The 27,179-nt window shown below is 36.6% G+C and overlaps 3 protein-coding genes and 1 pseudogene across 3 annotated transcripts; all 4 read left to right on the top strand.

Moving 5' to 3' along the window:
- Positions 1 to 5,953: 5,953 nt before the first annotated feature.
- LOC121753926 (disease resistance protein Pik-1-like) lies at positions 5,954 to 7,742 on the top strand. The gene is made up of 2 exons (XM_042149220.1): positions 5,954 to 6,988; positions 7,076 to 7,742. The coding sequence occupies exons 1-2, from the start codon at positions 6,983 to 6,985 to the stop codon at positions 7,421 to 7,423; spliced, it is 354 nt and encodes a 117-aa protein (XP_042005154.1). The 5' UTR covers positions 5,954 to 6,982; the 3' UTR covers positions 7,424 to 7,742.
- Positions 7,743 to 11,300: 3,558 nt separating this feature from the next.
- Positions 11,301 to 11,380, top strand: LOC121756621 (annotated as a pseudogene).
- Positions 11,381 to 15,451: 4,071 nt separating this feature from the next.
- LOC121754145 (subtilisin-like protease SBT5.3) lies at positions 15,452 to 19,693 on the top strand. The gene is made up of 11 exons (XM_042149491.1): positions 15,452 to 15,718; positions 15,795 to 15,904; positions 15,993 to 16,090; positions 16,180 to 16,344; positions 16,792 to 16,900; positions 17,072 to 17,606; positions 17,781 to 17,878; positions 17,949 to 18,194; positions 18,267 to 18,381; positions 18,741 to 18,954; positions 19,032 to 19,693. Exons 1-11 carry the CDS (start codon positions 15,638 to 15,640, stop codon positions 19,565 to 19,567), a joined length of 2,307 nt encoding a protein of 768 aa, XP_042005425.1. The 5' UTR covers positions 15,452 to 15,637; the 3' UTR covers positions 19,568 to 19,693.
- Positions 19,694 to 20,400: 707 nt separating this feature from the next.
- Positions 20,401 to 26,351, top strand: LOC121756123 (protein VACUOLELESS1-like). Its single transcript, XM_042151588.1, has 15 exons — positions 20,401 to 21,239; positions 21,404 to 21,694; positions 21,977 to 22,116; positions 22,744 to 22,849; positions 22,953 to 23,045; positions 23,178 to 23,267; positions 23,527 to 23,640; positions 23,802 to 23,909; positions 24,025 to 24,098; positions 24,188 to 24,242; positions 24,684 to 24,859; positions 25,016 to 25,145; positions 25,300 to 25,402; positions 25,801 to 25,898; positions 25,982 to 26,351. The coding sequence occupies exons 1-15, from the start codon at positions 20,460 to 20,462 to the stop codon at positions 26,144 to 26,146; spliced, it is 2,523 nt and encodes an 840-aa protein (XP_042007522.1). The 5' UTR covers positions 20,401 to 20,459; the 3' UTR covers positions 26,147 to 26,351.
- Positions 26,352 to 27,179: the final 828 nt, after the last annotated feature.

Below are 27,179 nucleotides of genomic sequence, written 5' to 3'. Positions count from 1 at the left end.
TAGGTTTTGATTATAGGAAGTTAATATTTTTATTTTAGTTATAAGTGGAGGAAGTGAAAGGTTTTGAAAGAAATTAACTTCTACTACTATTTTTCTACAATAAATATATGTCATTTGATAGCTTATAATCCACACATTTCTATCTTTTCCTCATTACATTCTTTGTTGAACTTTTTGCATATATTTGATATATTTGATATATTTGTTCTCTTATAATTATATCATTTGGAGTATAAAACTTGGGAAAAACACACACGCATGCTTGTAATTATATTTAACATATTATCAAATTTAATGTACATATATATATATAGATGCATCAACACACACATTCATGTTCATTTTGAGCGTTTTTCTTTTTATTTATTTATTTTTTTACCTTTTTTTCAGTTTTACCTATATATAGTACAAAATATGAAAAGGAATTACCTAATATAAAAGGAATTAACAAAATATACACTTATATAGTTATATATTACTATAAAACTGAAAAAATAACCCACAGTATAGTAGGGTAGAAAAGCCCACCTCAATTGCTTAGCTTTTAAATAGTTTCCTTCTTCAACCACAATTTCCTCTTAAAAGATCACCCTTTTTGAAAGATAAATAAATATCATGATTAGAGTCAGGGAAGACGAGGTTTAAACGACAATGCATGATTTCTACGTGGATGACTTCAATATCTAGCACGTTACACATACACACACTTAACAACATCCTATAAGTCAAGCACACAAATTCACACGTCCGAATCACACCATGCACGCACCCGACACGCATACAACGTACCCAAGACGCGCACACGACTCGCACACGACACACACACAACACTCACACTCCCGGCATACCCTCACTGTGCAAACGGCTCACTTGGCTCGGAAAAGGTTCGGAAAAAGGCTCGGCGTATCGGCCTGGCTCGGTACCTCGGCCGGCTGTCTCGGTCCTGGCCGAGCCTGGCTCGGTTGCTGTCTCGGCGTCTCGGCCTGGCTCGGTGCCTCGGCCGACTGTCTCGGCCGCCTGGCTCGGTACCTCGGCCGGCTGTCTCGGCCGGCTGGCTCGGTCCTGGCTCGGCACCTCAGCCGGATGTCTCTGCCGCCTGGCTCGGTCTTGGCTCGGCACCTCGGCCGGAAGTCTCGGCCGCCTGGCTCGGTCCTGGCTCGGCACCTCGGCCGGATGTCTCGGCCGCCTGGCTCGGTCCTGGCTCGGATGCTGTCTCGGCCGCCTGGCTCGAACACACGCATACACCAACGTTTCCCCAACCAAACCTTCTCAAACCCTATACGACATTCACAACACACATTCTACAATCCGAAAACACTTGAAAACATGAGATCAAACCTCCAAAACTCTCCACAACACCACCCTAGGCCAAACCCTAAGTCTCTCGGCCAACACACACAAACCACTCGAACCAAACGCTGATTCCTCCGAGCCATCTCTTGGCCAATCACACCCACATACATCACAATATCAAAACACCCAGATTCACACCCATTTCACATAAATACATCACCCAGAAACGTACATCCCGCAGAACTGAGCAGTTTACTTACAAAAATCATTATAAAATCACCCGACCTCCAATGAAGCTGAAATTTTAATACCACGCAGAAGACACACCAAGGTTTATACAGTTAAAATTTTGTACCAAAAGGAGATCGTTTGATTCGTCAAAAAGGGTTCGGAACCCACTGTCAGTCACAACCAAAATCATACTCAACACCAACACATAACCACAAGTCCTATTCAGCATCTAAACAACTCAAATTCGTCCTATATGCATGTGTTTTCGAAATTAGCATGAGTTAGGGTCTTGGGTTACCTTTCCCGGAGAGTTCAATCGTAGTTCGAACGTTTTACTTCCTCCTCCGACTCCGATTCACAACGAAAGCTAACAACCGCGAAATTGAGTGAGATTGATTGCTTGTGAGAGAGAGATTGAGAGAAAAGAGCGATGGTGAGAGGGAGAGATTGAGAGAGGAGATGGTTTCTTCTTTGGATCGGTTGTGAGGAGTGGGGAGGGGTTGAGGAAATAATGGGGGAGAGGGAGAGAAACCGAGAGAGAGATAGGGAGAGAGAGAGGGGTTTAATTTGTTAATTAGGATTTTATTTTTTTCCAATTATTTCATAATTAATTTAAATATTCACATACATAAATTATGATATACCACCATTAAATTTTTCACAAGAAAAGTCTTAACGGATATTACAGATATACTTTACCAAGTAAGCTCACAAACTAGTTGAGCCTCGTGTCCGATGCAATTTTCATCCTCATCCTACCGACGTGGTTGTTTCATATGAAGTAGATATTCAGGGAAGCAACAGGCAGTGCTTCAGCTAGAGACACAAGCTACGGGAGTCCTGTGCAAAAGGCTGAAGCAATGGCATTTCGCCGAGCTTGTGCTCGCCTAGGGCTGGGACTTCATCTTTATCATGAAGAATTGGAGTAGTGTTGGTGTAAGCCAGAGCAACTCGGGGCTATAGCCTATATATGCTTCTCTTGAACTCGGTGAATTTGACCTCTTGCAGCTTTTTGTATGTAATCGCGTTCAGAAAGCCATATTTCTTTTAGAGAACCTCCTCATTTTCCCAAAAATCTAGAAGGAGATTCTTTAACTAGAAAGAATTCGGTACAGATGTAGGATTCTTATCCAAAAGTTTCATGACTCAATCGTAAATGATGGAATCATCAAAGATTTGACCTTTTTTGAACTATGTTTGTACCTAATTAGAGGCGTATTCGATCAATGTTTATTACAATGTAAGCACATTATCATGAAATGTTTTGTTTTGTTACAAGTTTATTTCCTGGTAGTAAAAAAGATTCTAATCATTTGATTTGTGAAAAATTGGAATAAAATTGATAAATTACAATGGAGAGATGGAATTGATAAATTTTGATAGAATTGATTCGATGACACTACAAAATGTTTTGATTTGCGATTGCATTTCATATCCAAGCCAAGACCCATTTAGTAAAATAGGTTGTTTCAGCCCTCAATAATATTTCATACCCAAATTATAAAATCATAAAAAAAATATTTACATTTCTTGCAAATTGCAATTGGACCCATTTTCGAAAGGACAAAAATACACGTTATATCTGAATATATGTCAACAACTGTTGGTTTCCCGCCAATTTCCTAGTAATCGAACATAGCTATCAACACCCTCAAAAAAACTTAGAAGTTGCATCAAATGAAATTTACAATATATGTAAAATATATTTAGGTCTTGATCAAGATAATTTCGTTACAATTCACATATTTGATACGCGTTAGCATTTGTTATAAATTATGTGATTGGTATTTTTCTATCCAAACCAACTCAAATGTATTGGAGCTGGGTAATGAGCTTCTTCTTCTCTCTCAAGGTATGTTCTTAATCATCCTTCTAAATTTATTAGTTTAATTTCATAAAATATTATCATGCTTCTCTCATATATTTAATTATATGCATATACAAATTCTTTTTTTGTTTATAGAATATCGTTGAATTTTTTATATTTTGCATGAAGATTTGTGCAAAAGTCCTTATTATTGCAACAAAATATAGGAAAATTACGGTATCAAAATTGAACTCGAAATTAGAATATATAGCCCATGTCGAAACAAATCTATGCGTCCGCCTCTGCTTCCATGTTCGAAGTGGTTTTGCTTTTCGAAATCGTGGTATGTAGGAATTTGTGTTCACTTCAATTGAGGGGGACACTTTGTTGGGGATGTTTGGAAACATGAAGATTGAAAAGTGGGAACTTAGTTACATATATTGAAAGTTTCAATCTACTTTGTAACTTATGTAAGAGGTTGTGATTTTAGGTGCAATGGACTAATTCAATATCAATACTACTTTTTCTTGACAATAATGGTTCGATCGTTTACTAAAAATTAATTTCAACACCCACTCGATTTTATATTTTAAGTTGAATAATACGAAATGAGCGGAAATGGTGGTGACTTATTGGTCAATAAACCCCTTTTAAGTATATGTAATGGTCACATTATTCAATATATTGTATTTGAAAAAGAAAAGTAACATTAGTAGCATAATCTAGTTTATTGCTCCCTTGAATCAACCCAAATATAAATCACCATCAATATTTATGTATAAAAATAAGATGAAATCCAAGTCTTTGTTGTTATTATGTGGAAATTTCATGAGCCGTGAGGCTTTATATTTCGTGGAACGTCATCTTTGGTTTGAAAAGTTGAACCACAAATTGATAGGGTGATTACAACGAGTGATATTGACCCATTCAACTTTTAGCGGTTTTATTTCACATTTCTTTTTTAATAATTAAGAACACTATAATTAAAGAGATTATTTATAAATGATCAATCAAATTAAAATTGTTAACAACCAAAGGATTATGGACTTTCTATTGCAGAATGATAGATCTAGATGGAGTCGTAGCCGACCCCACCTTCAATTCAATAAACTGAAAAACTCCATTAAATTTGGTTTTTGAATTTGCTGTCGATTGTATAGTACAATAGCTTAACCCCATCATCTCAAAATTGGGCTCATTTTCATTCTTCGCCTGTCATTCATTGCTTGTGATGTCTATGTCTTTCGATGCCAGTAACGACCTTTTCTCACTGTATTCGATCTCACGGGTTCCATTTATGAATTTGTCACTGACACTGACATTTGCATAAAAGCATAATACTAGTGAAATTTTATAAATATAATTATAGGATGATTATCATTTGAAGACATTGTTTTGTGTTTACTCAATTATATTTACATAAGTTAATTTAGTATATCTATAGCTACTAATATTTTGGTTGTGTTTTTATCTTGTTTGAAGTTTACTAGCTAGCTACTTTTTTTTTTAATTTGAGAAACGTTTTTCACTGGCTGTTTGAACCCAAATGACATTAGCTTCTTTATTAAGATTTATGAATTTATATTTGTGACACAAGGTACAAAAATACAAAATTATGCCCCCAATAGTCATAAACAATCAATGCTTGATCGAGAAGGGCGGATTTCAAACTCAAAGTAAACGCACAAACAAGAAGTCTTTTTTTAGTAGTTTATTAAACATTAATTGAATTAATTAAATATAAATATTAAACAAATCTCACCCTAGAACGTCCTCGAATAAAGATATTATGTTAATTATTAATATGTCGTAAGCAAAATTTCAGGTGAAATAAGCAATCGTGACTCTATTAACTCATTATTGAATTGCATTCACACGTTGCCCAAAAAGAAAAACAACTTTTTTCAGAAAAGAAACTTTTTTTTTTCAAAAAGAGAGTCTTGTAAAGTAAACCGTGTGATTGGGGATTAGACCCAACTTTAACGAATAAATTAAGTATATTATTTTCATAAAATTATTATTTATATCATTATAACAGTTTTAGGATTTTGGCAAAGTTAGGTTCTGAAAATAAAAAAAATAATCAAAGAATGTGATCACTGATTAAAATCTTTTTTGAGAATGATCGCTACTGAATTTATTATTTCGGCCTTGAAATATCCCGTAAAATATGAAATTCCCGGTTGATTATCAATACACATTAAATTTAATATGTAAGTTGTATTTTTGAGAAATTTACTAAGTACTTTTAGTATTCTATAGTGCCTTTGTTTTTCGTGGGGTATTTATTCAAAATACTGAAATAATTTATACATTGAGACAGTTAAATTAAATTATATCAACTCGTGGAATATTATATTTAACAAATTTAAACAGAATTTAACTAAATTAATAATAGCAATACTTTTGATTTTTTCATAGACTACTTCAAATATAATACAATTAAGTCAAATAGACTAGGATTTCATTTAGCCTACTTCAACATATTTCTCTTTGGTGATATTATTATTATTATTATTATTATTATTATTATTATTATTATTATTATTATTATTATTATTGACCATATATACTCGGTCTTCTTTCCTAACAACCTACATTAATGTGCTGTATCTTCCTTGAATTTACATTGAATATGACTTTGTGGGTTCCACACAAATTATGGACCTATTTCTTTAGACTTATGAGGTCCATATAAATATACTCCATATTTTTTTCAATTTTGAAAAATGATCGTACTCCATTTTATACAATCTTAAACTATGACGTAGTGGTTGATACCATAATATCCACATTTAGATTCCAAGTTTAATTAATTTATTTTGCTTCATCATAGTAAAAATTACCATACACTTCAATTGTATTTGACTATTTGTATCCAAGAGAATACAAATATGGATTAACTATCATCTTTGGTAGTATTTAAAACACTTAAATAGCCTTTACACATGTAATAGCTTAAAACACAGTTTACATAAGTATATATTTCAATGTTACACGATTTTCTAGTTTTTATATATATGATTGTTTATTATTCAGTTAGTTGGTAATTGGTATAAATGAAAAAATAAATGATTCCACTGATGTTGAAGTGGGTACAGAATGCTAACTACAATGATATTTATACTTGACAAAAGCAAACTAACATAAATGCAATGGGTTGAATCGAATTGTTAGGAACAATTGTTTAATAGTAGTTCACACAATTAATAAAAATCAAGGTATAGTTGCAAATATGATTAAGAAAAAAATTTATATATAAACAACACAACCCCAACCCATTGTAGGCTAATCCTTTTATTTTAAAAGCTATAAATTTTGATTTTGTAATGTCTACTATACAAAGAACTTCGAATTCAAAGTCTTGTTTTTGAGTTTTATATAAGAAGAATTTCTCGAACTACTTCGAATTTCTTGAATGTAACATTACCAACAAATTAACATTTATTAGTGACCCTACAACTTTATTAAAAATAAAAAAATAAAATCAAATTAGTTTAGGCGTGTAAATTGGTTCACGACCGCTTCCTATAGCTATAAATACAGCTCTCTCAACTCCATTTCATCTCAATTCAAACTCACTGCTCTCTACCAAAAACATTTCACCTCAATTCACTCAAATTTCATCGATCGCGTTCATCAATCAACAAAATGAAGGTAAATTCACTGCGAAATCGTTGAATTCCTCTTCCGCTACTACTTAATTGAATCGATTAGGTGATTAATTTCGATAATTTGATGCAGGTTAAGATTGTGGTGAGGGTGTCGATGAACGACGAGAAATCCCGCTCCAAAGCCCTAAAAATCACAGTCGGAATCTCCGGCGTCGAATCGGCGGCTCTGGCAGGGGCGGAGAAGGATCAGGTGGTGGTGGTGGGGGAGAGCATCGACGCGGTGGTGCTCACGCGCCAGCTGCGGAAGGGCGTGGGGCACGCTGAGCTCGTGAGCGTCGGTGAGGATAAGAAGGAGGAGAAACCCGCGGCAGCGGCGGCGGTGCCATTCGTGTGGTCGTACGCGCCGAGCTATCCCGGGTATAATAGCGACCTGGTTTACGAAACGCGGTCGAGCGACCCGGCGTGCACCATCATGTGAAGAATTGGGGAAAATTTGAGTTCCATTTTTCAATTTTGTTAGTAATATAGGCTTTAATAAAGCTTTGGGGGTTATAAAGTCTAAACGTAATGGGTCGAGAATCGAAACGTTTAATCAATTGAGCTGCCATTGATTAGATATGTAGGAGTTTTGTGAAAATATAAAATGATAATTTGATGACGCAAAAAATAGTAACGTATTTGTTGGGATGGAGGTAGATAACTAAGTTGTGATTGATCGTTTCTGTTGTTTTGATATCTTTGCACGAGAGTTTGTGTACTAGTATAAATTGATTATTGAGTTGAGTTGAAGATGATAATTTGGTATTGGGATTGAGACCTCTTATCAATTGAGGTGTGATTGGTAGTTTATATAGTTTCTATTTCTTTGCATGGGAGTTTGTAAAAACAGATATTGATTTTATGCTTAGGGCACATGAATAACCTCGTCCCCATTTCCGGCCCCAAGTCCCCTCCACGTCGTCATTCCTCTACAGTTGCGGTCCAGGCCCCAACTGCTCTAACCCTGCAAGTCGCAACTAATAAATGACACTATTCACAACTCCAACTTATTTTACTCGTAAAATAGAATACGTAGAACAATTAAAATAGAATACGTTGTGCAATTATAACACGAGAAATTCATTTTTAATACAAAATAATAAATTATAAACTAAAAATTATAAAAAAAATTATTTTTTTTAAAAAGTGCAAAAAAAATAAAAAAAAATGCACATAGATTCGGGCCCTCTCCCTATCCATCTTCTTCCTCTTCCTCCTTCTTCCTCTCCCCCTCCTCCCCCTCCCTCTTCTTCCTCTCCCCCCTCCCTCTTCTTCCTCTTCCAAAATCTGCAAATTCGTGAACAGTAGCGGCCGGCCTCTTCTTCCTCCCTCTCCATCGCGCGCCCAGGCCGGGCCGCGGGACGGGCACCAGGCCGGGATCGCGGCACGGGGACCGGCCCAGGCCGTGCTGCCTCCTCCTCCAACGCGCGGGACGGGCTGGGACTCGCGATTTGCTGCCCGGCCCCTTGCGTTATTCATGCTCTTATACTGAAAATTTCCAAACAAACAATTCAAACAAAATTTCCAAACAAACAATCCAAACTTTTTTTTCAAAAAAAGTGTTTTGTCAAGTAAACCGTGTGATTGGGGATTAGACCCCCAACTTTAACGAATAAATTAAGAATATTTATTTTCATAAAATTATTATTTATATCATTATAACAGTTTTAGGATTTTGGCAAAGTTAGGTTCTAAAGATAAAAAATAACCAAAGAATGTGATCACTGATTAAAATCTTTTTTGAGAATGATCACTAATTGAATTTATTATTTGGGCCTTGAAAATATTCCCTAAAATATCACGGTTCATTATCAATACACATTAATTTTAATATGTACAGTAAGTTGTATTTTCGAGAAATTTACTTTTAAGTAACATATGATGCCTTTGTTTTGCGGTGTATTTTATTCAAAATGCTGAAATAGTTTATACATTGAGATAATTAAACTCATAGAATATTATATTTAATCAAAATTTACTGAATAAACTAAGTTAATAATACTAATAATTTTGATCTTATCATAGACTACTCAATATATATACTATTATTTGATTTAGTCTATTCGTAAAATTACATTAATAAATAAGCTATTAATAAAAAAAGATGTACAACCAGACAATTGCTTTAGGTGGTGCCTGAAAATTGAAACTACAAATTACTCCACTAAAACTAATAAAGTACCATGCCTTAAATTACAAATTATAAACTTTAAATTTTCATATATTGGTAATTAGGCGTGGATAAGATACTTTAGATATTCCATTTAGTATTATAATAGTAATATTGATTATTATTATTATTATTGATTATTATTATTATTGCTTGACCATATATTGTCGTCTACGTTTCTAACAACCATCATTGATGACCTCTATCTTCCTCGAAATTACATTGAAAAGGAGTGTGGGACCCACACAAAATATGGGCCAATTCTTTGACTAATGAGTTAGTAGTACCTTGTGACCATATAAATATACTCCATATTTTTCAATTTTGAAACAAATTATCGTATTTTATACAACCATCTAAAACTATCACGTAGTGTTTGATACCCTTATATCCACATATAGATTCAAGTATAATTAATTACAATTACAATCACACGAATAATCGATCTACTTTAAATTAATATTGTTTCATAATTATAAAATTTGCCAAATATTCAATTGTAATCAAGAGAATATAAATACGGAACAACTATCATCTTTGGTAGTATTAAAAAGACTTTAATAACTCCCAATAAAAACTTAAAAGAATTAGAACTTTAAACAGCCCAATCTCCACATATCCAAAGCCTATTGCCCAAATTTTAGCTCCTTTTCACCCACATCGGATAAACATAGCTAATCTTTGGGTTTATCATCCAGCACCCAACTACCTATAGAGACATTCGATAAAATTAAAATGATACTGAGAAAATTAGCATGGCTCTTTTTTTTTTCCTCAAACACCATCACGGCGGGGGTTAAGGCTGACCCACAACCTGTATATATCAAAAATCATCAAAAGAGCATACATCAACCAAGCCCAAAAGTGACTCGGTTCGCACGAGAGATACAAATCACAAGAGCTAACAGAGCTAATATGGTATCCCCACAGACCGGGTACTAACCATCTAACTAAGAAGAAGACAAACATAACAAAGCTATACATCAAAATAATAACAAGGATGATGGCCAAATCCAAAGGAAAACAAAAAAACCACAAGTCAAAACCATGAACCATGTGAAGTAGTCATCCATCTCGATATCTGAATCTGAAGTTCGGATAGCCCAACTGGTCCATCCTCACGAGCGACTTCAAATACCAAGGCGCTGAATCTGCATCAAAGAAGGTGATGGCAGGGGTCTGGACCCCCCTACCTGCCAAAAAATCGGCTGCCCGATTGCCCTCCCGATAGATGTGAGAGAACATGACCTGCAGCTGTGAGATCAAAGTGCGAATGCGAGCCATGTGGTGTCTCACATGGCTCTTGAATGTATAGAAATGACTATATCTAGGCTTGCAAATTTAATCCGCGGGTTTCGGGTATACCCGACCCTGATCCAATACCCGATGGGTTTTGGGAACCCGAAACCTAAAATTATGGGTTCAGGTACGAGTTTGGGTAGTTCGTGTTAGAATTTTTCGGGTTTAGGTTACCCGAAACCCGTATTAGGGTACCCGACTAATACCCGATTGATTATGTATATGTGATAAATATTTTTATTTAGTATAGGGCCATAGGCCTGTAGGGTAGATCTAGGGTAAATTTATTTAATTTCTTTTATGTTTCAATTTATGAAAAAAAAATTATTTTAAATTAAGTAGTGTCTAGTTGACTATTTGTCTAATGTATATTTTAAACATATTAGAAATTTAGAGAAAGCTAAAACATTAGAAATTTTAATTGGAGTTTTGACTTTTAATAATAGTCAATAAATAGTAGTATTGTGTTATTTTTAATAATTTCTATTCCCACCACAATATAATTTATATAAAAGAACAAATTTAAAATATAATAATTTTGGGTTTATGGGTACCCGATTAGTTGGGTTTGGGTAAAACCCACATCGAGTATTAGGGTACCCGAATTCACATACGGGTCGGGTATTGGGTATGCTATTTTTGAGATTTCTAGTTGGGTACTCAAATTTTCGAGTTAATTTACAGGCCTAACTATAACATATTTTTCTAGTAAATTCATTTCCAAGAATAGAATATTAAAGAAGTCTCAAATCTTGTCATATTGCCCAACGTTTTAATTATTGTTTTCCCACATCGGAGAAACAATGACTTATGTGTGTTTATATTTCAGCACCTAACTACACATGTTGTCCCTAGGGGACATCCGATAAAATTGGAACGATACGGAGAAGATTAGCATGGCCCCTGCGCAAGGATGACACCCATAAAAATTGGAACGATACAGAGAAAATTAGCAAGGATGACACACGCATAAATCGAGAAATGGTCCAAAAATTTTTTTATCCTCACTAGTTTAATTTTTTTTATCAAATTCCCAAGTTGGTCAAAACTATCAATAATTTATCAAACAATATTAAGATAGTTAATTATTTACACATCACATAAATTGAATTCTTTTTCTTAATTTTAAATCACACATTCTTTATTTTTATTTTTGTTTTCATTTCTATATTTTTAATTTGTAGATAAGAAATCTTGGACATTAATGTGCTGCGTGATCTTAGCCGTATTTAAATGAAGCAAACATGGGGAGAAGAATCGGAATTTGTGAAAACTGTGACTTCGGTTTGGTTTCATATCCGTACACCATTAAACAATATGGATCAAAGAGATATTTATGATTGTTAAATAGAATGAAAATGTAATTCTATATTTTGTTGAGTATGTGTTACGACCTCAACAGAATCACGGTTAACGGACGAGACTACAAATGGAGACATGGCTGACCCAGCTCCGACTCCGACTTCATCGTCAACACAAAGTGAGGAAGATTCATTACCAATTGGGGAGCTGGAGAAACAGCCCGAGGAAGTCACCAAGGAGGACACGGGCAGGAAGTTGAGGCCGAGGAAGGAAATCAAGCAGCCGGAGCGCTACCAAGACTTCGTCTCCAAATAGCGGACCAGCTGCTCGACGAAACGCCTGAAAGAGTTCCTGAATTTAGTCTTTTGATTTTAGTTATTTCTTTTATTGTTTTTTACTTTCTTTATTGTGTCGAGCGTTTATAAGCTCCGTCGGGTTTTCTTTGTTGGTTCTTTCCCGATGTCTAGGTTTAGGTCGAACCAACCCTAGGGTTTTAGTATTATAAATAGGGCTGGTTTTAGTATTATAAATAGGGCTTCTCATTAATTACGTACTCAATTAATGAAGAATTATTTTGCCCACATTACTTGTGCAATACTCCTAAAAACCTAATCACTGCCGACGGAGGAATCTCTCTCCGCCAGTCGCGAGTTTGAGCCGCCGACCCCACACCTAGGGGCGCCGGATTGGTGTGTATTGCGAGTGTAATCGACAGGATTTCTTCGTTAAGAGAATTGTGCTCTTAACAGTATGTTTCACTACATGGATATTATCATATTAATGAGGCCTGATTTGTTATCAAGTGGCATGCTGGTGTAGGGCTACTGTTTTATCTTAATTTTCTTGCGTTTGAATCATTCGATTGTGTTGTTGTGTCTTGTCTTGATGTACGTAGGTGCGTTTGATTGCCGTTCCTCTCTATTGTATTCTACTCAATCGAAAACATATTGGCCTCTGAGCCGCGGCTCACACATGGGGTGCTAGCTTTGGCGAAACTACATGGTGGGGTGACTGGCCATGAGGCCCCAACGATTATGTTAAATTTATAATCAAGTGTTTTTTTACTTCATTCCGAAACTTCAATTTTTTGGCTAGTTCATTTCTCTATCTTTGTTATTCAATTTTCATTTAAGATCAATATGAACAAATTTCTATAAATGAAGCTTTATAGTATTTATTTTGATTCAAAAGAAATTTTAAACACAACTAACCAAAAAATTTCAATCTATATTTCACATGTTTATATTTAGATGAAATTAAAAAGTTAATTATTCTAGTGGAAACCGAATCCCAACCAGTTGACTTATTTCACATCGTGGAGCGGCTTTCATTTGCAGTTTTTCAATGTTCAAAGCTTCAATCTTTCTTTCCAACTATATTTTTGGATGCATTTATCATATATCCCTTTCAATATTGTCTTAAAATAATTCAAACTATGTATGTGTACCACATCTTTTAATATGTTTTGTCCCAAATAACTTTATCATCGTCAATAACATTACGCATTTCCATGAATTATTCTTCCCTTTATCAATTCGATTTTCTTCCAATCATAAATGACAATTGTCATGTTTGCTTCAATGACGAATCCAATATTAAATGAACTCCAAAGTCCAATGTGTATTAATATGAGAAGAAAAAATAATTGAGAATCAAGTAGCATAAGGGTCCCCTCCATGATGTTAATGGTCATCCATATATAAGCCCCACTCACCTAGGGCATGGTCATGTGCTTCTTTATTCTTTTATCAAAAGCACCCACTCATATCCCCATTTTCTTTTATATTGCTCCATGAGAAATATTTCACTATTTTCATGAAAATTATTGTTTGTTATGACCCCAATAGTTTGTAATTTTTATAAATATTGTACTTTTCTCGTCCACTAAAAATCGACACCTATGAGACTGCAAAAAAACGAAGTTTGTTATAAGACAATAGCGCTCTGTAAGCATAAAATACTAAGCATTTTCTGAGCATGCCAAGTGCTCTACATTAGGTTCGCCGGTAAAATACTGAGTATGTTCGGAGCGCATCACATAGAATTCCGAGCACTAATATTTGTGCTCTGTCACTAGCTGACGGTCCTGAGATTTTCCTGTAGTACGAAGAAAAGTGTACTCGGATTTTTAACATTAATTTAATAAGTAACTCGTCGAGCACAGCTCAAATCGTCAGGTCGTCCGCATGCCACACGAACCCTGTGCACGTATATTATAAATTTCCAGTACATTGTAAATCTGAAATATAACCTGTAACAATAGATTATATTGATACAAAATATTACATTGATTACTTTTATTGATACAAATTATTAAATTAATTAGTACTACTACTTTTTATTGATACAAAAGTTGGACAATATTTTTATTGTCTATTGATGAACAAGTGTGATCATTTTCATTTTATCTATTTTTCACAGTGTCCCTATATAGGGTCAATGCCTACATCACAGCTACTAGGGGTAAGGGATTCATCAAATAATCAATAAATATGTACATATATACAAGTTCAAAGTTGAATTATGCCATATGAAAGTTTCACCAATTCTGAACAAGACATGTGCTCTTTCATTGATAGTATATCACATTGCTTGTGCAACTTATACTCCTACCTAGATCTCTAGTAAAAATTAATTCCTCGAGTATAATAAAAAAAATGGAGTATTTCATACTAACGAAAATGAGTTGGAAAACAAATTTTGGTGACAAAATTAAATGATCATAGTCATACACCACACAACTAAAAAAGTTGACCAACTTTGCTCATTAACTTTGTTGGATTATCATCATACACATTACACAAGTCCACAACACTTGTCACTTAATCTTACCTCATCATAATTAATCATATGATCTCCTTTAGATATGGGTATTGTTGATTAACTATTTTGGTCAAAATATATACAATTGGAAGAGTTAGTGCTTGCTTTCATGAAATATACATAGTTGATTTTGTTGTCTCTTTCCTTCTTTAATTTTATCTTTGCTAGTAGATCGTTGTTGAATCAGTTTGATCGAGGGTTTTTCTTGCTATTTTTGTTATTGGATATGAGCTATGTTGAATTTATGTGATTGTTGATATGTAATGTTGGTGAATTTTCGTGTTGTTGTTTCATTTTTCTCTTGGTGAATTTTATACGTCGAATCGATTTGCTCACCTGATTTGTTCGAAGCCTTTTTTTTTACTTCAAGCATCAAGTCATGTCACCCGTTTAAAAAATAATCCACCCCAAACTTTTGAAATTGTATACATGTCCCACTGTTCAGCGACGATCATCTCATTTCCCACTTACATACGATAGTTCATCTCTCTTTCTTTGCATCTACTCCATCGCCCCAAAAAACCCCAGCATTATCTTTCCAATTTCCACTAGGATTCACGACCAGAATGTATGTCCGTCGTCAACTGAATCTCGAAATTTCAAATATCAAAATATATCTCATAAATTGAAAACTTTTTAGTAGTAACAAGAATAACATAATTGCATTTTTCCCTAATAACAGAAAAGTCCAAACTACAACTTTTTAACACCAATTAACTACTTTAGATTCACTAAACATATCATATTACTATCATTTAATATATTTACTAATTACATGCAAATCACAATTCCCCTACGCGATCCAATTAAAGCTCCAAACACCATCACCTCGCTTAGATCATTTCTTTAAAATGAAGTCAAACAATGATGGGTTTCTCACCTTTTTGCCCCATGAAAGGTCAACACCACAGCCTTCAAGAATCTTTTAAATAGCTGCTTCAACCACCAATACAAACTGCTCACCATCACTCTACACTCTCCTCCTTTAGTGGGAGCTAAGTGAGTGGATAACTAAAATAAAAAAATAAAAGCAGAGTGTTATCTCTAAAGTGAAGAGCAATGGCAATTAGTAGAGCTCCTTATCTCCTCTCACTATTTCTAATAACACTATTGCTTAGACCCACATTTGCCACCAAAAAGGTAAGCATTCTCTAATTCTCTGCTCTGGTTAATAATAGAGCTTGATTTGATTTTTTTTTTCTTGAATTTTGTCTAGTCCTATGTTGTGTATTTGGGAGCTCATTCACATGGAATAGGACTCCAATCTCATGATTATGATGCTGTCACAGAGTCCCATTATCAATTTCTTGGATCATTCCTTGGCAGGTTTGCAGAAATCAAGATTTGTGGGATTTTCTTGTGATAAAAATCCAATCTTTATCATAAAAATCTAATCTTGATTGATCCCATGTAGCTCTGATAAGGCCAAAGATGCAATTTTCTACTCATACACTAAACACATCAATGGGTTTGCTGCAATCCTTGAAGATGAAGAAGCTTCTAGAATATCTAGTAAGACTAAAAGTTAATTGTGTTTTGCAGTTCTTGTCTGATTGGTTTTTGTTTTTTGTTTGGAGTTCTAATTGTTTTTTTTATGTCAGAGCATCCCAAGGTTGTATCTGTGTTTCTGAATCAGGGGAAGAAGCTGCACACAACAAGGTCATGGGATTTTCTTGGGCTCGAAAGCAATGGCGAAATCCGAGCCGGCTCTCTGTGGGAGAAGGCTAGATTTGGGGAAGATACTATTATTGCCAATCTTGATACTGGTGAGTCTTGAAGCCTTATCTGGATCCATTTATTTTAAGACTAATGTTAGTTAAGTCAGTGTTTAGTTTGCTTTAATTATGAGGTTTGAATCTGTTAGGTTGTGTAATTATTTTATTGTTTTCTGCCATCTATCTTTGGAGCTTTGCTGCAGAGCATTATTGACCTCTGTGATTGTTTATAGCAATGTGGGGTTGTTGTGTTGAGTTAAAGAAGACATTTTTAGTTTATTCATTTACTAATTTATTTGAGATTCCTTCCCCATAACAACCAGAATCAGATAAATTTAGTAATTATGATTTAAAAAACACATATTGTGAGTGTGGAAGTGAGTATGGCTTTGCTGAGTGAAATGCTGCTAGAGGTATCAAGAATGAGGAAAATCGGGCCGTGTCTCGTTCGTTGTCATAGCTTCGTGTAGGGTCTAACCGTTGTGTGGTTGAAACAAGGTGTGTGGCCATCTTCAAAAAGCTTTAGTGATGAAGAATTGGGACCAGTTCCTTCAAAGTGGAGGGGAATTTGCCAAAATGATTTGGATGCCAGCTTTCTTTGCAACAGGTTACCCTTTTCTAGCACCTTTATCTCATCCAACTTCTTACCAAAATTCATCTTGTTGTCATGTGGAGACAGACACCACTTTGTCTGTTTCTTCATTTAGTAGTTTGCATTTTATGTTGGGAGTCTTTGTTGTTTTAGTATAATAACTCTCAATTGATTGGAGCTGTGTAGGAAGCTGATTGGAGCAAGGTACTTCAACAAGGGGTATAGTGCCGTGGCCGGCCCTCTGAATTCCACGTTCGCGAGCCCGAGGGACACGGAGGGGCACGGGTCCCACACGCTGTCGACGGCCGGTGGGAATTTCGTGAGCGAGGCGAGTGTTTTTGGGTATGGGAACGGGATAGCTAAAGGCGGGTCGCCAAGGGCTCGGGTGGCTGCGTACAAAGTGTGCTGGCCGCCTGTGGGCGGAAACGAGTGCTTCGATGCGGACATCCTGGCTGCTTTCGACACGGCCATACATGATGGGGTCGATGTTCTGTCTGTGTCTCTCGGAGGAGATCCTGTCCCGTTCTACAACGACAGCGTTGCTATAGGCTCGTTCCACGCAGCAAAGCACGGCATTGCGGTGGTCTGCTCGGCTGGGAACTCGGGGCCCGACCCTGGCACGGCTTCGAACCTTGCTCCTTGGCAGATCACGGTCGGGGCGAGCACCATCGACCGCCAGTTCCCTAGCTTCGTCTCGCTAGGGAACGGAATGTGCTTCAAGGTATATAATAAGCCAGAACACAAAACTTATATCAGTTCACAAATATATGAATATCAGTTGGCATCACAAAACATATCATTTCCTGATACTTCATGAATCATGAATTATCGAACTGATATATTTTATGAGGTCAACTAATATCATCATTAACATACAAATTTTGTTGTTTCAAAGGGGGAGAGCCTTTCAGCTACGTCGTTGCCTCAGCACAAGGCGTATCCCGTCATCTCTGCTGTCTCGGCCAAACTTGCCAACGCGACAGCTGATGAGGCGTAAGTTACTTATACGCGGACGCTGAATGATAACCACTGCTGTTTGCTGATCAAGGAAATGGTGATGCAGGTTGCTCTGCAAGCCGGGAACTCTGGATCCGCGGAAGGCGAAGGGGAAGATCGTGGTGTGTCTGCGGGGGGACAACGCGAGAGTCGACAAGGGCGAGCAGGCCGCCTTGGCCGGAGCGGTGGGGATGGTGCTAGCAAACAATGAGGCCTCTGGTAATGAAATCCTTGCTGATCCTCATGTTCTGCCTGCTTCACACATCATTTACTCTGATGGAGTCACTCTATTCTCCTACATCAATTCAACAAGGTTAGAAACACTGATCAATGATGAATCTAACTATGTGTGATCCTTATTCTTAGCACGGCGTTTAACTGTCAGGTCGCCCGTGGCGTACATCAGCAAACCAACGACTCAGCTAGGCGCGAAGCCTGCGCCTTTCATGGCTGCCTTCTCCTCGAAAGGGCCTAACACCATCACACCAGAAATCGTAAAGGTTTAGACTTTAGAATGCATTCAATCCTTAAATCCTAATGCAATTACTGCACTTATCTTAACGAAACACTGATATACCGCACTTATCTTAACGGTATGAAACAAGATTTCGGTATAACGGTATTTCAGTAATGCCACCAAATCAAATACTATAACATAAGTATGGTATGGTAATACCGAACTTCAGTATGGTAATAAAATAAAAATTTAACATATCGAAAAATCGGGTATGGTAATAGTATGATTATTTATTTGTAATGACATTTTCGATAATATATACAGTATGACAATTTCAGTAAGGTATAGGGTACTGACCCATCACAATGTATGCTTAAACTTCGAAACACCGTTTGTTTTCAGCCGGATATCACTGCTCCGGGAGTGAGCATCATAGCCGCCTACACGTGGGCTCAGGGGCCAACCAATCAAGACTTTGACACACGGCGCGTCCTCTTCAACTCAGTCTCGGGGACCTCAATGTCGTGCCCCCACGTCTCCGGAGTAGTCGGCCTATTGAAGACCCTCCACCCTAAATGGAGCCCTGCAGCCATCCGATCCGCCATCACAACAACAGGTAACAAATCAAAACAAACATGATCAGTAGCAAACCAAACCACATTAGCCCTTTACTCACTCTGTTTCCTCCTGCAGCAAGGACACGAGACAACACGTTGAAGCCCGTGACTAACGCGTCCCATGTCAAGGCCACGCCATTCAGCTACGGAGGAGGCCAAGTGCAGCCCAACCGCGCCATGGACCCCGGCCTAGTCTATGATCTATCCGTAAACGATTACTTGGACTTCCTCTGCGCCATTGGGTACAACCAGACTCAGATGAAGCTCTTCTTGGAAGAGGCGTACGCGTGCACCAGAGCCGTTAGCCTCATCGACTTCAACTACCCTTCCATCACGGTCCCGTACCTCAATGGCTCGGTGACCGTGGCGAGAAGGGTGAAGAATGTGGGGTCCCCGGGCACCTACAGAGCCCGCGTGCGCAGCCCTCGTGGCGTGTCAGTGAGGGTCGAGCCGGAGACGCTCGTGTTCGGGAGAGAAGGGGAGGAGAAGGCCTTTAGAGTGACACTGAGTGCTAAGAAGTATGGAGGTGTGAAGGACTATGTGTTTGGACAGCTGATATGGAGTGATGGAAGGCATTATGTTAGAAGTCCAATTGTTGTGAAACAAAACTAGGGAAATTACCAAATTTTATTGAGAAATTCATGCAACTTGAGCTTGAGGAGATTGATTCTTGCAAATATGAATTGTAACTATTTTTATTTTTGCATTTAGTGAAAATCAAGGAGGGTATTTTAATTATTTTGAATTATTAACAAGCATTTCATAGAGTACTTCCAAGGACATGATTGAATGACTATCAAATTCTTCATATTTTTTGCTTTCACTGAATTTGGTGATTCATAAATTAGTTAAAGAAATGCCTACAAGTATAAATTAATTTTTTTAAATGAAATAAAAAGGGTATATTTCGATTGTATCAATCCTAAATTTATAGTAGAAATTAAACTAACATATACCCCATCGAGATTCGAAGAGAAGTCACTTTTCATCGTGATTAATTATTTTTTTTCACAATGTTTTTATGGTCATATAATATGAATTACATAATTTTTATATGTATATTCTGAGTAATTTAACTTGATGAAACTAAAATTAGTAGTACTACTATAATTCAAATTAATGATATTAATCTTGATCACTTTTGCTAATTAAATGTTAACTTTTGATTGAAATTCTAAACTACCATTTTTGTATATAAGTTTTCATTTGATAGCGTTTCACAAGAATTTATTTGATACTACAGATTTTTAAAAAAGTAGGAAAAATAGGTATGTCGAAAAACCATGATTGAATTATCAGTATATCATCTCACATTGAGCTTGAAATAAACAAATCAAACTCAATTTAATTTTCAATGATATATTTGATAAAAAATTAGTTATTTTATTTAAAAAATTACATTATTTAACTGCTCTCTTCTTCTTCGTCACTCAATAACGGTTTTCTGCAGATCAAATGTGAATCAAGATTCGAGCGAAATCTCACACCGAATCTCAAAATCGAGATGGCAGGAGTCACGGTAGCGGCGGAATGGCAGCTCCTCTACAACCGCTACTACCGCAAACCGGAGCTCTACCAAATGGAGTGGAAGCAAGTCGACCTCACGCGCAACAAAATCGCGTGCGCCCCCTTCGCCGGCCCCATCGCCGCCATCCGAGACGACGCCAAAATCGTCCACCTCTACGCCGAATCCGCCCTCCGCAAGCTCCGCATCTTCACCTCCTCCGGCCGCCTCACCGCCGAGTGCGTCTGGCGTAACCCCGGCGGACGCCTGATCGGAATGTCCTGGACCGACGACCTAACCCTAGCCTGCATCACGCAGGACGGCACCGTCTACTCCTACAGCGTCCACGCCGAGCTCCTTTCCACCTTCTCCCTCGGCAAGGAGTGCTTCAATTTCGACAACAGCGTCGTCGATTGCGTGTTTTGGGGGAACGGCGTCGTTTGCATCACCGAGGGGCTTGAGATTCTCGCAGTGCCGGATTTTAAGGCGCCGAGGGCGGTTAAATTGGCGGATTGTGGATTGGAGGAGCTGCCGCATTGTATGGCGGTGATCGAGCCGGGGTATGCGAAATCGGGGGGTGTGGAGGTGCTGCTTGGGGTTGGGGATCATGTGTTGTTGGTGGAGGAGGGTGGAATTAAGCCGTTGGCGGCCGGAATTGGACCGTTGCAGAAGATGGTGTTGTCGAGGAAAGGGGAATTTGTCGCCTCCTTCACTCATGATGGAAGGCTTTTGGTTATGTCCTCTGATTTTTCCAGAGAGTTCATTGATTATACTTGTGAGGTACATTGTGCTCTGATAAGCATTTTCGTTTAGCTAATTCGGTGTAAAATTCAATTGCAATGGAGTTGTCTTTGTGTAGCTAATTCAATTGTCTTGACTCTTGAAACAGTTAGTGATTACTATGTAATTGCAAACAATTATACTATCACTTTTAACATTTTCAGTCAGCCCTCCCACCAGATCAACTAGCTTGGTGCGGATCGGATGCTGTGTTACTCTACTGGGATGACATGTTGTTGATGGTGGGTCCCTATGATGAGCCGGTGCGCTACATTTATGATGAGCCAATTATTCTTATTCCAGAATGCGATGGGGTGCGTATATTATCTAACACAACCATGGAGTTTTTGCATCGAGTTCCAGACTCTACAGTATCAATCTTTCATATTGGAAGCACATCGCCTCCTGCTTTGTTGTATGATGCCTTAGAGCATTTCGACAGGCGAAGTGCAAAGGTAGTTTGTCCTGGATTTCATTTTCTATTATTTTAATTTGATATATGCAAACTTTTCTGTTGCCACAACTTTATGTATGCCCAATTAGTAGAAATGTGGCACATTGAGGTTGTACGCTATCCTGCTAGCCTCCCCTACATCACTATTAAGTTAATATGATTAATATTGAAAAGTAAAAAATTTGGAAAAAGAGATGCATGCTAATTAATAAGATTGGGATTGTATTCCAAAATTATGCAAGAAATTGTTGGTTTTTGAATATTTGTATTCTATTATTTGCAGGCTGCTGAGAACTTGAAATTAATTCAGTCTTCATTGCCTGAAGCTGTTGAGTCTTGTGTAGATGCTGCCGGCTATGAATTTGATATTTCATTGCAAAGGACACTATTGAGAGCTGCAAGTTATGGTCAAACCTTCTCTAGGTATATTTAGTGCTGAAATTTGCCTCATATGAATGAATTTAAGGTTCTCTTTTACCTATTCAAGTTGTGCTAATGACTAATTTTTATTAGATGATCTACTATTGCAATTGATATGTTAAGTCGTTCGATCTTCCGGGTGATTTGTGATCTTCATGTGCATTTCATCATTTATTTGATTGTTAGTTTTTATATGCAGAAGTTCATGATTTAAATACTCCTCGTTATATAGACGAGTACTCAGTATCTATGCACAGGTCGAGAACACTGATTTCCATTCCTAATGTGAGGTGTTATCTTCTGCAATTGGTTAAGAAAGGATTGGAACTGAAATTCTGCTACAATATTGAGAATCTATTTTGGTTGATTTATAGAGTAGATGATAGTCTAAAAAAATCTTACAAACTATATTTGTTGTGCTCTACTTTTTCATATTTTTGACTCCATACCATCATAAAGTATTGAAATTTGAATGAGTGAACTGAACATATATTGATTTATGTGTTCCCATAACTTGGACTTGGCTGTTGTAGTCTAAATTTGGTGTAGTATATGGCTTTTAATGCTCCAAAAAGCAATATCTTCTGTTTTCTTTTCATGTTATTGATATCCATTTGGCTTTTTTGGCAGCCATGTTCGACGTGACAGTTTACGAGAGATATGTCAGATGCTCCGTGTCTTAAATGCTGTACGTGATGTCGACATTGGAATTCCTCTAAGCCTTCAGCAGTACAAGGTGTTGGCATCTGATTACCTTACACTAAAATCTCATGTCCTGGCATCTTACAAAATGTTAGTTTATTTATTTGCTTGTTTGTCTTTCAAATGTTTCTTTGCAGTTACTTACTCCATCAGTTCTGATCAACCGTCTAATTAATGCCCACAAACACCTTCTAGCTCTGCGACTATCAGAATACCTCGGCTTAAGCCAAGTATGCTATCAACTTCTAGTAATGTACTTAGTACAGTATTTTTTTTATAAGAAACAAAATTTATGGATGGAAAGGAATAAGAGAACTGAGCAAATTTGCAATGGAAATCATTATAATTTGATGCTTGTATAGGAAGTTGTAATAATGCACTGGACGCGTACAAAGATATCAGCTTCTGCAGTGATTCCTGATGCCACTCTTCTTCAGATTCTACTTGACAAGGTCAGTTTTTCAGTAGTCTATGTTTTAGTTATTTCCCCACAAGAACATGATCATAAGAATCTTGTTACTGACAAAGTTTCATGATTAGTTTTATTTACCCTGATTGTTGGCTGCCAGATGTAAGAACATATAGTTAGTTTTGCAGCAGCTTCACTGCTAACAGTAGCTTGAAGATATGCAAAGGAATACCTTATATTATTTGCACCACTTGTTTGGTTGCAAAATGTTTTGTCTAATATAATTATCTATTAGATCTCAGTTGAAGATATGCAAAGGAATATCTTATGCAGCTGTTGCTGCTCATGCTGATAAGCGTGGCCGCAGGAAATTAGCTGCTATGCTAGTTGAACATGAGCCATGCTCCTCTAAACAGGTAGAGTTTTGAGCTATTTTTTCCTATTCCGTTCTATATGCCCTATTCCATCATTACGTGTGTATATAGACATGATTACATATTGGCTTGATATCTTCTATCATTAAAGCTACTTGTTTGACAGTCTTAAGAAATTCCTATATGACGTACCTGTATGTCAGGTCCCTCTCTTGCTAAGTATTGGGGAAGAATATTCAGCACTTGTGAAGGCTACCGAAAGTGGAGACACTGATCTTGTTTATCTTGTCATGTTTCATATCTGGAAGAAGGTGTAGTATCGTTTAAGATTAATATCCTCACACATCTATACAGGAGCAAGCTCTAATATATGCTTACATGAGTTCTTGGTCAAAGACTATTGATTCACAAATTGCAAAATTTCAGAGTTCGCCAATGGAGTTTTTTTCAACAATACAGGCTAGACCTCTTGCACGTGATTTGTTTATCAAATACGCAAGGTAGGTAAAGTACTTATCTTCCCAAATGCCACGTGGAAGGGAAGAAATTTGTTTCTTTAATGCAGGATATCTCTTTGATCTTCTTCCAGGTGTTACAAGCATGAGTTCTTGAAGGACTTCTTTCTATCCACTGGGCAACTCCAGGTTAATTAAAACTAACCTGATTCATTTGGTTTTTCCCTACATTCATTATATATTGACAGCCTCTTTTCGTCACTTTCAACGTGTTTACAAAATCAGTATGGTTATTTTAAATCATTATTATTAGTATCAAACTGACTTGTACTGTAGTAGAAACTTGATTCTATGGCTTGTCTTTCAAAACTTCAATTCCTATTACTTCTGTCATTTCAGTTTTCTAATTCCATGATACGGGAGATATATTTGCTGGGGTTTCAATAGTCTTTGGAATGCCTTAGATATTTGCATTTTTGCACCATTCTCTTGCTGCCTATTGCAGTTTTTCTGTTATGAAGATGGTTTCTAGATGATGTTTTTCACAGATCTTTTTCGATCCAAAGGCAAAATTTATTGCCTCCTCTCTTATACAATATTTGTTGAAATCAAAGGTTTTATATTTTGCAGGAGGTAGCTTACCTCTTGTGGAAAGAATCGTGGGAACTTGCAAAAGATCCAAGGGCCAAAGGATCATCTTTTGGTCCACGCATAAAACTAATCGAAAAGGCTAGCAATCTTTTTGCGGAATCAAAAGAACATATATTTGAGTGCAACGCAGCTGAGGAACATGCCAAACTGTTAAGGTAATTGTTGTGTTGTGGCCCTTATGGGCTTGTGACATTTAGAACATGATTTTGTTCTTCTTTGATCCTCTTCCCCACAATCCTATCTAATCCCTTTGAAAACCTTTTTTTTTCTATTTCTACTTTAATGAACCATGCATAGTTTTTTATTTGCAGAATTCAACGTGAATTGGAGGTAACAACAAAACAGGCTATTTTTCTGGATTCAAGTGTCAGCGACACAATTCGCACATGCATTGTTCTGGGAAATCATCGTGCTGCAAATAAAGTTAGAGCTGAATTCAAGGTTTGTATAATCCACACATTTCCCTGTTGAACATATTACATATAGTAACAGCGATTCATAATTAGCCGTTTTGGGCGCACACTTGCATTTTCATAGATGGGTATGATTTTTATTTAGCACAATTGATATTTTTTAAATTCATGAATTTATTCAGGTTGCTGACAAGCGATGGTATTGGCTTAAATGCTTTGCTCTGGCGACAATCCAAGACTGGGATGCGCTGGAAAAATTTTCGAAAGAGAAGAGACCACCAATTGGTCAGTGTTATACGCTCATAGTATATATTTTATGTTCAATTTTTCATATCTTCATCTTATTTTGGTATTCTTTTTCTCTGTTTTTCCATCTGTTATCTTCAGTATTTTGCATAATGAGAATAAACTTGGCATCCTAATATATGATAACCTTTCCAATACTAAGATACATGTCGATTCGATTGATGATCTTTTTCTTTGTGCCTCCTGGCTGCACGAGTTACTTCGAGACTAAGCTTGTTTTCTCTGCAGTAATTGACTGATGGACGCAAATTCTGCTGGTTATGCGTATTCCAAATTTTTCTTGCTAGTATCTCATGCTTTTTTATCACTAAACTTGATTTTGTTTTTCTTAGTTGGTTTCTTTTCATGCTACTGACATATATTTACATCGTCTCTAGGTTATCGTCCATTTGTGGAAGCTTGCGTTGAGGCGGGTAAGAAAGATGAAGCACTGAAGTACATACCAAAGCTTTCAGATATGGGAGAGAGAGCTGAAGTAACTAAACTAACATGCAATTTTCACTTTAGTTTTTTGTGTCTTCTCTTTCACTAGCTGAATGTGCTGAAACTGGAAAACAGGCTTACGCTAAAATCGGGATGGCCAGGGAAGCTGCAGATGCAGCATCTCAATCCAGGGATAGCGAACTGCTATCGAGATTAAGACAGTCGTTTTCACAAAACGCTGGAGGTTCTTCGATCTTTGATACTCTTCGCGACCGCTTATTGTTCCAAGCCCTGTCTTAGTTATGTTGCTCATTTTTTGCATTGCGATTCAGTTTCAAGGCATAGGTAGGAAAGCTAGAAACTCAATGCATTTATCTATTATTCATAAAGAAGTTGGCAAGACTGTTTTTTACTTGCCACTTTTGTATTCTTATAAAGCATCTTGAGGCCACAATGGCATCACTACTTGAATATACCAAAGATTAGTAGTGCTTTCTTACTTTTATTCAAAGTGACACAATTATATAAAAAAAACATGACTATCTCTAAGCATAAAATTATATGCTGAAATATTAATGTTTCATTTTATATAAGATGCAGATATATATTCGATATGCTAAACGAGATAATATCAAGATATGGTGTGAGATACACCAAAAGTAAGATGGGTGAGAGTGTGAATGAATAATATTATGAGATATTGTGCAACTTTAGCATTGTGGAGCTGACTGAGATACATTACCACGATCAAAATTTTCGACAGATAGGACAATCAAACTAGAGTTAAGAATAACCATAGTCTCTAACACGAGGAATAATGGGTGAGTATTCAGTTTTCGGTTAGATTTTTAGCCAAACAGAACCGAACCAAAAATCAAAATTTTTGGAAATGAAAATCGAACCGAGCAACATTTTCTGAAAACCAAAATCCAAACTATAAAAATCGATACCAACCGAAAAACCAAAATTTCATAAATATATCTAAACTATTCGAAAAAACCGAAATTCAAATAACAAAAACCAAACCCCGAAAACAAAAATTGCACAACATATCAAAAAAATTTGAAAAAAAAAATCAAAAATCCAAAAATTAATTTTCTATAATTAACACCCATATTATATCGTATCCAAACAATTCAAATCTTTATAAAATCTAAACATTATTACATTTATTAATATAAACAAACACAAATAGAGTTTGTTTTTATGTACTTACTAGTAGTATACTACTTACTCATCCTACAAGAATGTGCACGCTTTCCTTTTTAGTCTATCCCACAAGAATATGCACTTTTTAATTTTGGAAAGTCTTTTCACTCTAACGAGGTGAAGT

The sequence above is a fragment of the Salvia splendens genome, chromosome 11 (genome assembly GCF_004379255.2).
Source record: "Salvia splendens isolate huo1 chromosome 11, SspV2, whole genome shotgun sequence".
Taxonomy (NCBI): Eukaryota; Viridiplantae; Streptophyta; class Magnoliopsida; order Lamiales; family Lamiaceae; genus Salvia; species Salvia splendens.
The sequence above is the reverse complement of the archived record's forward strand: the minus strand, read 5'-3'. Positions and strand labels throughout refer to the sequence as shown.